General features: G+C 37.2%; 1 protein-coding gene across 8 annotated transcripts in view; it reads right to left on the bottom strand.

The window, feature by feature from the left end:
- Window positions 1-12345, bottom strand: part of OMA1 (OMA1 zinc metallopeptidase) — a 113973-nt gene that overhangs the window by 98286 nt on the left and 3342 nt on the right. For all 8 annotated transcript variants that reach the window (XR_002803926.2, XR_011436327.1, XR_011436328.1 and 5 more), the window contains exon 2: window positions 1880-2374. Coding sequence is in view for 4 of the 8 variants with exons in the window: in XM_023629014.2 (XP_023484782.2) it covers window positions 1880-2355 (476 nt within the window). In the remaining 4 variants the exon portion in view is untranslated. The remainder of the gene's footprint in view (window positions 1-1879; window positions 2375-12345) is intronic.

The raw sequence follows: 12345 nt of genomic DNA, 5'->3' as shown, positions 1-12345 counted from the left end.
GCCTCAGCAAGGGGCAAGGGAAACCGCCTCAACATTGGCTTTAGAGACAAATTTTGTTCAGTAGCAGAAATTCCACTGTCCCCTCTAGAACATGACAAAGGAGAGGTAAGACGAAGACCATAAGCACCATAAATAAGGAAATGAGAGATTTTATACACAACATCTGAGGAGTTCCAATTTCTGCCAGGCAACAATACTCTGCTGCTTATCAGCCTCCAGAGACATTTTGACAAGAAGCAAACGTTTTCAATACTGGGACAAAAATTTTTCCTTGTGAGTTCATCTGTGAAATCACAACAAAAATTTAAAATATATACATCATCTCTTGACAAAACTTATTTATAAGGTAACTTCAAGTTATCTTTAAGTGACACACCTAAAATGCCTTTAAAGTGTTTCAACCTAAATAAACGAACTTTTGAAGTATACTTATTTCCTTTTAAAACTTTATATGACTTATTATTATTTGTTTAAAATGTAGAAAATATCTTCCAAAAGGAAATTTTAGGTAACTTACAATAGTAACAACAAAAACAAAGTTAAAAATAAATAATTAAAAAGGATGAAAAAGAGCTATTGGCCCACGAACCTGGGCCAATTTGTGACAAAGATTCTCTCCTCCACCAAACTCTACTCAGGGTCCCCTGAACTCTTTTTCAACTAGTCCTTGACTCTTGGATTTCCATGTTCATTTCTGCATTGTCCAACTTTAGCAAGAATCCTGCTAAGTCAGGTTAGCCAGAATCCCCCATCCTCCACATCTGATCACCCTTGATATCTAACCAGGTGCCTCATCCTTCTTCAGCACCCAAGTGATGTCTGACCCCCCTCACCTGCCTTCAGCAAGTATCCTGTTAGGTGTGTTTAGGCAGATACCCTCTTCCTCCTGATGGTCCCTGTTAGTAATTTTCCATCCACCAACCCCTTCTCTGCTCCTCGGCTGTAAACCCCACTTGCCCATGCTGTATTCAGAATTGACTAGTTCTACAGAGAGGTCTCTCCCCTGCCTCCTCCAACTACAATCCTCCTGAATAAAATCTGCTTTTACTGCTTTAACTATTGTCCAGCATGGATTTTCTTTGATAGTTGTTACTTAAATTGAAAGCTTTTATAGCTGTATATTTTCTGGGTGCCAATGCCAAATCATAAAGAACATAACAAATTATAGAGTACAAGTTCTCAATTTTTGATAAAAAGAAAATTGGGTTGGTTAATAGAGAAGTAAGAAGAAGGCTAGAAGGGATTTCTTCATATCAAACATAAAGCTTTATGAGGAGACAATGCTTAACTTTACCTTCCTTAAATCTTCATGGAGCAAATAAGAGAAAACAGGATTAATTACATGGGGATTAAATTAATTATAAAGTACTATGTAGCTGTAAAAATATTAATTCTTATAAAAAACTACCAGGAGCAAATAACAAAATTTGTTGTAAAAGAACAGAAAAATAAATATTAAGAGTTAACTTGGCTAGCAGTAAGCCCATTCTTAAATAAGCAAATTCTTCAGTTTCATGATCCATTGCCTCAAATTCCATAAACTAAAAAAGACTGTTTGCAAACACTGTTCTCATACATAAGTTATACCAACATTTCCGATTCTTCTTGTAATCAGAAAGTCAATCTTTTAAAAGTATCTATACAAGATATATAAGGATAATTTTTTAAAGATCATATTTCTATACTGTAATACAGTAAATTATGCAGTAAATTATTTCAAGATTATTAAATCATACATAACAAATCTGAGTAGAACCAAGTGTTTATAAACTTAATTTTGAGCTAAATACGAGAAGGAAATCTAACACGTTCTCTTTAAAAGTATTGTTTTACAAATATCCTTCAATAAAAAAGTTTATTTTTTTTAAAAGCATCTTACCTGCCTACAATGATGGCGAGTAGTTTCTGGACTGGTTTAAGAACGACCAACAAGAGAGGGACGGGAGCAGCCCACAGCCGTGGAGAAGTGTGGAAACACCTGATGTCTCTCCTGGGAAAACAGTTTAGAGGGCGCAGGACTGAAAGAGCAGGAACTAGTACAACTTCTTCTGTTAGCTGCTGTCTTGAAAAAGAGACATTCCGTGTGGTACATTTTTGGGTAATCATCCAAATTTCCTTACTTTTGGTAGTTGAGAGGCATCCTGTTCTTTTTTTAGTAAAAGTCCTACAGTAATGAAAGTTTCCAGGCAGAAAAGTCAACCTATCACACTGATTTACCATACGGTTAATCTGTACTTGATGACAGTCTGGTGAGGCTAGAGCCAGTGTGTTACATCTTCTCCAGCTGGTCAGTAAATTAAATCGGAAGAAAATACAGTTTCTAGTAGCAGACGACAATCCAGAGATGAAGTTCATAGTTCTTTTGCTTGATTATCTGGAACACAAAAAGTAAACTATAAATATCTTTGGAAAATACTTATCTACCAAACTGGGAAAAATAACACTTACGAAACAGGTGTGTCAGCTGTTCTTCCTAAAGGAAGAACACAGCTCTCCCTAAATTACCTTGGGTTTCCACTCACCACCACCACAGCAATGCCTTTCAGCAACACAAACCAAAGAGGTTTTACTTACGTTTTTTTTTACTCTACAAGATGTACTTTAGAAACTTGAATTTTTCTTCTTTTCATTTTTTATTTTAGTTGGGGGGAATCTATTTTTATTCTAACAGCTACATTATTTGAGTAATAAGAAATGGGTAATAAGAATGAGTAATAAGAAATTAGATAAAAACAGCAGTAAAATTTTATCAATCGTCAGTAACCAGGGGAAAGAAGGATGCAATGGAATGGTAAAATCTAACTTACGAGATATACTTTTTAAAAAACAAATTTGGGGTTGGCTCAATGGCATGGTGGTTAAGTTCGCACACTCTGCTTGGCAGCCCAGGGTGCACAGGTTCGGATCCTGGGCACAGACCTACACAGAGCTCATCAAGCCATGCTGTGGTGGCATCCCACACACAAAATAGAGGAAGACTGGCACAGATGTTAGCTCAGGGATAATCTTCCTCACCAAAAAGAAATAAACAAGTAAAATAAAATATACATTTATTTCTTTCAGACATAATCCTGGCATTCCTGACTGAGATCAAAATGGAGTAAGTGGGACCAGACTTATCCTCCTACCTAAAACAACTAAAAAAACAGACAGAATAAATAAAACAATGGTTTCAACACACTAGACATTAGGCAATGAAGGACAGTGATCCCTGAGAGACAGGAAACAATAAGGTGAGCCCTACGATATGCAGAGAGGGGAAACCTAGGCACAGCCCAATGATCCCTCTACATCGAAGAGATGAAGCTGGGAGTTCAAGAAGCCCACGGTAGCTAGAGCCCACAGAGCAGAGTACAAGACAGAGCTGCACAGACAAAGAACCCCAGAGATCTGCAGAGAATCCCTGCCTTGCAGTCAGCCGACTCCTGACCAGGGCACATATATGAGAAAATGCCCTGGAGATGGGAAACAACTGCCTGAAAGAATCAGAGGAACAAGATGCAGGGCTAACACAGGGCAGAGAATAGCGCCTGTTCTCACCCTTCGAGGTGGAAAACCTATTAATTCACAGGGAATTGGGTAGAGGACAGTCATGCATTGCTTAACAAGGGGGATATGTTCTGAGAAATGCGTCATTCAGCAATTTTGTCATTGTGCAAACTTCCAGAGTGCACTTACACAAACCTAGATGGAATAGCGCCTACACAGGTAGACTACATAGTACTAATCTTATGGGACCATTACCGTATACGCGGTCTGTCATTGACTGAAACATCATTATACAGCACCTGACTATAGGGTTTTGCCTCAATATTAGAAAAACTACTCCTAAACTAAAAGTTGCTCTGGCCCTATCTAACAAAGATTAAAAGCAACATTCAAAAAGATCAAACTGTTTCTAAGTAACTTTTCAGCATTCCAGAAAAAACCTCAAGAACAGTTATAAGAATTCAAAAATATCGAGCACTTCACAATGTACAATAACAATTAAAAATTACCAGGCATGCAAGAAGCAGGATATGTGATCCATAATGAGGAGAAATATCAATCAATGGAAACTAACTCCTAAATAACACAAAGGAGAGCACTACAAGACAAGGACATTAAAGTAGTTATTATAACTATAGTCCACATGTTTAAGAAGTTAAAGGAAAACTTGAGCATGTTATGTAGAGACATGAATATACTTTTTAAATAGATCTAGATTGAAGTTTTAGACAAGAAAACTACGTTTTAGATTAAAAAAATACAATGGATGAGATTAACAGCAGATTAGACATTGTATAAAGATGTGTGAAGTTGACATACCAATAGAAACCATCCAAAATGAAATGCAAAGAGAAAATAGACTGGAAAAAAATGCTGAGAGCATCACTGAGGTGCAGAGTACCTTCAAGTAGCTTAATATATGTGTAACTGGGGTCCCTGAAAAGGGGGAGAGGGCTGGTAGACAGAAAAAACACTTGAAAAATTAATGGTCAAAATTTTCCAAATTTGATGAAAACTGTAAACCCACAAATCCAAGAAATTTAATGAGCCACACCAACAAGAAACATAAAGGAAACAACTCCAAGATATGTCATAATCAAATTTCTTAAAACTAATGAAGCAGAAAATCTTAAATGACATTTAGATGAATGGATAAATTCTTTGAAAAACACAAATTACAAAAGCTCTTTCAAGGAGAAACAGGTAACATGAAGAGCCCTATATCTACTTTTTTTAAATTGAATTTGTAGTTAAAGACATTCCCACAAAGACAGTTCCAGGCACAAACAGCTTCACTGTGGAATACTATCAAACACTTAAAGAAGATTTGGGGAGTGATGTCAGCATCATGGCAGACTGTGTTGCTCCCTTTGTGTCACACCTCTAAGTTACAACTAAATGGACGCTCATTAAGAAACACAGGATTCCCTACACAGCACAGGACACCTGAGAGATCCATGAAGCATCTATGCATGCATGCATCTGAAGGTGGGGGGACTGGATCCCTGGGAAGTGGTGGAACTGAGTGAGAGCACCCCTCCCCCTCCCTAGCAGCAGCAATCCAGGTTATGGGTCCTCACAGTGGCCAGCATGACTGTAAGAAGAGGTGGGTGCAGCCTGGCCTGCACACAAATGCTTTGGGAGTGTGACCTGGCCTGCAGGAGCACCCACCAGGCAGCAGTGGCCCCACCCATGGGAATACTCTCTACCGAGCGGTAGTGGCTCAACCCCCATGAGGGGCCCCACCCACCAAGCCCAGCAGCTCAGCCCAACAGTGTGCAAGTACAGAGCCTACTCGCAGAAGAAGGAAAGCACCCCTCACCTCTCACTTAGCACAGCAGCTCAGCTGGTCTCCTGCCACACCCAGCACTGCCACCCACACAAGAATGACCCTCTGACAGAGCACAGAGGCCCTGCGCTGCGCATGCATGCATGACTTGCCAAGTAGCTATAGCCAGGCTGCAAAAATACACAGCAGCCCTCCCAGCACAAGATCCAGCAGATGGGGCAGAATCAGAAAACATAGCTACTGCCCCCCCACAGCAGTGGCTGGAGGAATCTGTGACCTGATACTACCACAAATGCACCAGCAAAGGATCAATTCATCAAACACCATGCAGAACTACAGTAATGCTTCAGAGCAGAAGGAAAATGACAAGTCTCTAGAAACCAATCCTGAACTCACAGAAATTTACAATCCAAATGACACAGAATTCAAAATAGTTATCATAAAGAAACTCTACAAGTTACAAGAAAATCAGAAAGTCAGTTCGATGAGCTCAGGAATAAAATTAACAAGCAGAAGGAATACTTTACCAAAGAGATTGAAGCTCTAAAACAAACACCAAACAAATTCTGGAGAACCACCCAATTGATGAGATAAAAAATAACCTAGAAACCATAAAATACAGAACTGACACCATAGATGATAGAATTAGTGATTTAGAGGATAGAAATATAGAAATGCTTCAGGTGGAGGAGGAGACAGAACTAAGATTTTTTAAAAATGAAGAAATTCTTCAAAAAATATCTGACTCAATTAGGAAAAGCAACATAAAGATTATAAGCATTCCAGAGGGAGAAGAGAAGGAGAAAGGAGCAGAGAGCTTGTTCAAAGAAATAATAGCTGAGAACTTCCCAAGCCTGAGGAAGGCACTGGACTTACAAGTACATGAAGCCAACAGAACTCCTAATTACATCAATGCAAAAAGACCTTCTCCAAGGCATATAATATTAAAACTGCCAAAAGTCAATGACAAAGAAATATATATTTAGGGCAGCAAGACAGAAGAAAATAACCTACAAGGGAAACCCTATCAGACTTCCAGTGGATTTCTCAGCAGAACCCTTACAGGGTAGGAGAGAATGGAATGATATATTCAAAATACTGAAAGACAAAAACTTTCAGCCAAGAATACTCTATCCAGTGAAACTATCCTTCAGATACAATGGAGAAATAGGCTTTCCCAGATAAACAAAAGCTGAGAGAGTTCATAGCCACCAGGCCTGCCTTACAAGAAACATTGAAAGGAGCCCTCCCATCTGAAACTAAAATGCAAAGGTTTACAAAACCTGGAGCAAGGAGATAAACAGATAGAATCAGAAAATTGCAGCTTTTTATCAGAATAGGTTAGTAAACACTTAATTGTAACATAAAAAATAGAGGAAAGGAAAGCACCAATAATAACCATAAACACTTCAATTTAGTCACAAACTCACAACAGAAACCGTAATTTGTGACAACAACTCAGAGGGGAAGAGGTAAGAGATGGAGCCTGCTTGGGATAATGGAGACAAAGCCTATTAGAAAATGGACTATCTCATCTATGAGATCTTTTATACAAACCTCATGGCAACCACTAAACAAAAAATCAGAGCAGAGCCACAAATCATAAATAAAGAGAAAACTGAGAAAACTATCACAGAAAACCATCAAACTGAAATGGCAGGCAGAAATACAAGGGAAGAGAAACAATGGAAATATAGAACAACCAGAAAATAAGAGATAAAATGGCAGTATTAAGCCCTCATATATCAATAATAACTCTAAATGTAAATAGATTGAATTATCCAATCAAAAGACACAGAGTGGCTAGATGGATTAAAAAACAAGACCCAACATTATTCTGCCTCCAGGAAAGGTCTTTAAGACAAACATAGGTTCAGAGCAAAGGAGTGGAAGATGATACTCTAAGCAAATGACAACCAAAAGAAAGCAGGTGTTGCCATACTTATATAAGACAAAGCAGACTTCAAGAAAAAGAAGACAGTAAGAGACAAAGAGGAATAGTATATGATGATAAAAGGGACATTCCACCAAGAGAACATAACACTTATATATGCACCTAACACAGGAGCACCAAAGTATATAAAGCAACTACTAACAGACTTAAAGGAAGAAACTGACAGTAACACAGTTATAATAGTGGACCTCGACAGCTCACTTACATCAATGGATAGATCATCCAGACAGAAAGTCAACAAGGAAAGAGTGGCCTTATATGAAACACTAGACCAGATGGACTTAACAGATATATACAGAACATTCCATCCAAAAACAGCAGAACACACATTCTTCTCAAGTGCACATGGAACATTCTCAAAGATAGACCATTTGTTGGGAAACGAGGCAAGCCTCAATAAACTTATGATGATTGAAATAACATCAAGCATCTTTTCTGACCACGATGCTATAAAACTAGAAATCAAATATAAGAAAAAAGATGAGAAAGTCACAAATATGTGGAGACTAAACAACAAGCCACTGAGTAACCAATGGATCAATGAAGAAATCAAAGGAAAAATTTTTAAAAAATACCTGGAGACAAATGCAAATAAAAACATAACATACCAACTCTTATGCGATGCAGGAAAAACAGTACTAAAAGAGAAATTTATAGCAATACAGGCCTACCTCAACAAGGAGAAAAATCTCAAGTAAGTTATCTTAAACCTCACCTAACGGAACTAGAAAAAGAAGAACAAAGCCTCAAGTCAGCAGAATGAGGGAAATAATAAAAATTACAGCAGAAATGAATGACATAAAGACTAAAAATGCAACAAAAAGGATCAATGAAACAAAGAGCTGGTTCTTTGAGAAGACAAACAAAACTGACAAACCTTAGCCAGACTCACAAGAAAAAAAAGAGAAGGCTCAAATAAGTGAAATTAAAAATGGAAGAGGAGAAAGGACAATGGATATGACAGAAATACAAAGGATTACAAGAGAATACTATAAAAAACTATACGCCAATAAATTGGATAACCTAGGAGAAATGGATAAATTCTTAGACTCATACAACCTCTCAAAACTGAACAAGAAGAAATACAGAATCTGAATAGACCAATAACAAGTAAAGAGATTGAAAGAGTAATCAAAAACCTCCAAAAAACAAAAGTCCAGGACCAGATGGCTTCTCTGGAGAATTCTACCAAACACTCAAAGATTTAATACCTATCCTTCTCAAACTATTCCAAAAACTGAAGAAGATGGGATACTTCCTAACTCATTCTATGAGGCCAACATTACCCTGATACCAAAACTAGACAAGAACAACAGAAGAAAGAAGGAAAGCTACAAGCCAATATTGCTGATGAACACAGATGCAAACATCCTCAACAAAATACTGGCAAATCGAACAGAGCAATACATTGAAAGGATTATACACCATGATCAAGTGGGATTTATGCCAGAGACACAGGGATGGTTCAACATCCACAAATCAATCAATGTGATACACCACATTAACAAAATGAGGAATAAAAACCACGTGATCATCTCAATAGATGTAGAGAAAGCATTTGACAAGATCCAACGCCATTTATGATAAAAACTCTCAATAAAATGGGTATAGAAGGAAAGCACCTCAACATAATAAAGGCCACATATGACAAACTCACAGCCAACATCATGCTTAACGGTGAAAAACTGAAAGAAATCAAAGAAGACATAAAGAAATGGAAAGATATTCTATGCTCATGGATGAGAAGAATAAACATAGTTAAAATGTCCATATTACCTAAAGCAATCTACAGATTCTGCACAATCCCAATCAGAACCTCAATGGCACTCTTCACGGAAATGGAACAAAGAATCCTAAAATTTATATGGAACAACAAAAGACTCTGGATAGCCAAAGCAATTGTGAGAAAAAAGAACAAAGCTGGAGCCATCATAATCCCTGACTTCAAAATATACAACAAAGCTATAGTAATCAAAACAGCATGGTACTGGCACCAAAACAGACACATGGATCAACAGAACAGCATCAAGAGCCCAGAAATAAAACCACACATCTACAGACAGATAGTTTTCAACAAGGGCGCCAAGAACAATGGAGAAAGGAAAGTTTCTTCAATAAATGGCATTGGGAAAACTAAACAGCCACATGCAAAAGAATGAAAGTAGACAATTATCTCACACCATACACAAAAACTAACTGAAAACAGATTAAAGACTTGAATGTAAGACCTGAAACCGTGAAACTTCTAGAAGAAAACATAGGCAGTATGCTCTTCGATATGTCTTTTTTTTTTTTGAGGAAGATTAGCCCTGAGCTAACTACTGCCAATCCTCCTCTTCTTACTGAGGAAGCCTGGCCCTGAGCTAACATCCATGCCCATCTTCCTCTATTTTATATGTGGGACGCCTACCACAGCATGGCTTTTGCCAAGCAGTGCCATGTCCACACCTGGGATCCGAACCGGTGAACCCCGGGCCACCAAGAAGTGGAACATGGGAACTTAACCACTGAGCCACCAGGCTGGCCCCGATTGATATCAGTCTTAGCAGCATATTTTCAAGTACTATGTCTGACTGGGCAAGGGAAACAAACAATATAAAAAAATAAACAAATGATACTACATCAAACTAAAAGGCTTCTGCACAGCAAAGAAAACCATCAGCAAAACGAAAAGCAACCCACAAACTTGGAGAAAATATTTGCAAATCATATATCCAACAAGGGGTTACTTTCCAAAATATATAAAGAACTCATATAACTCAACAATAAAAAAACAAACAACCAGATCAAAAAATAAGCAGAGGATATGAACAGACATTTTTCCCAAGAAGATATACAGATGGCCAACAGGCACATGAAGGGATGTTGATCACTAACTATTAGAGAAATGCAAATCAAAACCACAATGAGATATCACCTTACACCTGTCAGAATAGCTATAATTAACAAGATAAAAAATAACAACTGTTGGAGAGGATGTGGAGAAAAGGGAACCCTCATACACTGCTGGTAGGGATGTAAACTGGTGTAGCCACTATGGAAAACAGCATGAAGATTTCTCAAAAAATTAACAATAGAAATATCATAAAATCTAGCTATCCCACTATCTTATATTTATCCAAAGAACGTGAAATCAACAATACAAAGAGATTTATGCACCCCTATGTTCACTGCATCATTATTCACAATAGCCAAGACATGGAAGCAACTCAGTGTCCTTCAACTGAGAAATGGATACAGAAGATGTCATATCTATATACAATGGAATGCTACTCAGCCATGAAAAAAGACAAAATCGTCTCATTTGCAACAACATGGATGGACCTCGAGGGTATTATGTTAAGCAAAATAAGCCAGACAGAGAAAGACAAACACCATATGATTTCACTCATATGTGGAATATAAACAAATACATGGACAAGGAGAACAGATTAGTGGTTATCAAAGGGGAAGTGGGTGGGAGATCAGCAAAAGGGTAAAGGGATGTGTACATATACATGGTGACGGATAAAAACTAGACTATTGGTAGTGAGCACAATGCAGCCTATCCAGAAACTGATATACAATAATGTTCATCTGAAATTACACAATGTTATAAACCAATGTGAAAAAAAAAGAAAAAGATTTAATAATTCTATACAAGCTCTGCCACGAAATTAAAAAGGAAGGAATAGTTTGCAACTCAATCCATGAAGACTGGCATCGCCCTGACATGAAACCCAGAAAAAAAAATAACAAAAAGACCATAGAGTAATGTCCTTTTACATCCTCCTATCTATATCATGAACATAGATACAAAAATTCTTAACAATATTTTAGAAAATCTAATTCAACAATATATAAAAAGGACAATACATCATGACGAAGTGAGGTTTGTCCCAGGAATCCAAGGCTGATTAAACAACACAAATCAGTCAATGTAATTCATCCTACTAACAGACTGAAAGAGAAACACTACATGATCATCTCAATAGATACAGAAAAACCATCTGATAAAATCTAACATGCATCCCTGATAAAAACTCTCAGTAGTAGGACACGTGTGGAAAACCTATAGCCAACAGCATATTTATTCATGAAACACTACACTTTCCTGTTAAGATCAGGACCAAGGCAAGATGTCTGTTCTCACCACTTCTATTCAACATTGTACTAGAGATCCTAGTCAGTGCACCAGAATCAAATAAATAAATAAAAAACTAACTAAATAAATAGCATCCAGACAAGAAATAAAGAAGTAAAATAGAATGAATTTAGTAAGGTGGCAGCGTACAAGAGCAATATACAAAAACAATTTTATTTCTATATACTAGCAGGTGACAGAAGCCAGACTCTACTCCCCACAAAAAGTACACACTCTATGATTCCAGCTCTATAATATAAACTGTAGAAAACGCAAACTAATTTATAGTTAACAGAGAGAGCAGTGATCGTCTGACAATGGGGACATTAAAGAGGGGCAAGGGGAGGAGTACGAAGTTTCAGGGGTAATGACTATGTTCAGTATCTTGAGTAGGTTGCTGGTTTCACAGGAGTACACATAAGTCAAAACTTACACTGTACAGTTTAAATGTGTACAATTTATTGTATGTCAATGACACATCAATTCAGCTATTTTTAAAAGATACTAAAAAGAGACAGCAACCAAATGCAACGCATGAACTCTGATTAGATCCTAGCTTGGAAGGAAAAAATCAGCTTTAGAAGACAACTGGGACTACCGGGGGAATTTGAATATGGATTTGTCTTTAGGTTACTTTAGGTAATTGTTGCTTATTTTCTCAGGTGACAATGATATTGTGGTTATGTAAGTGAATATTTTATGCCTGAGATATTTGCTAAAATATCTCATGAAGAACAAAACTTCAAATTGTATAGCAAATGTACACACACGTACGTATCCACACAGAGGACATAAAGCCAACACAGTAAAACATGAACAATCAGTGTACCTAAGTGGTGGTTATATATGTGTTCATTATATCTTTTTTCAATTTTTCTAAATATTTCAAAATCTTCATAATAAAGGTTAGGGAAAAAATATATGTCTAACTTAACCTAGGCTAACACAATATTACCTTCAAAGATGCTTCAGAACAAATAAAGAATAAAT

This window comes from Equus caballus, chromosome 2 (genome assembly GCF_041296265.1).
Source record: "Equus caballus isolate H_3958 breed thoroughbred chromosome 2, TB-T2T, whole genome shotgun sequence".
NCBI classification, from domain to species: Eukaryota; Metazoa; Chordata; class Mammalia; order Perissodactyla; family Equidae; genus Equus; species Equus caballus.
This window is presented reverse-complemented; position numbering and strand designations above follow the sequence as displayed.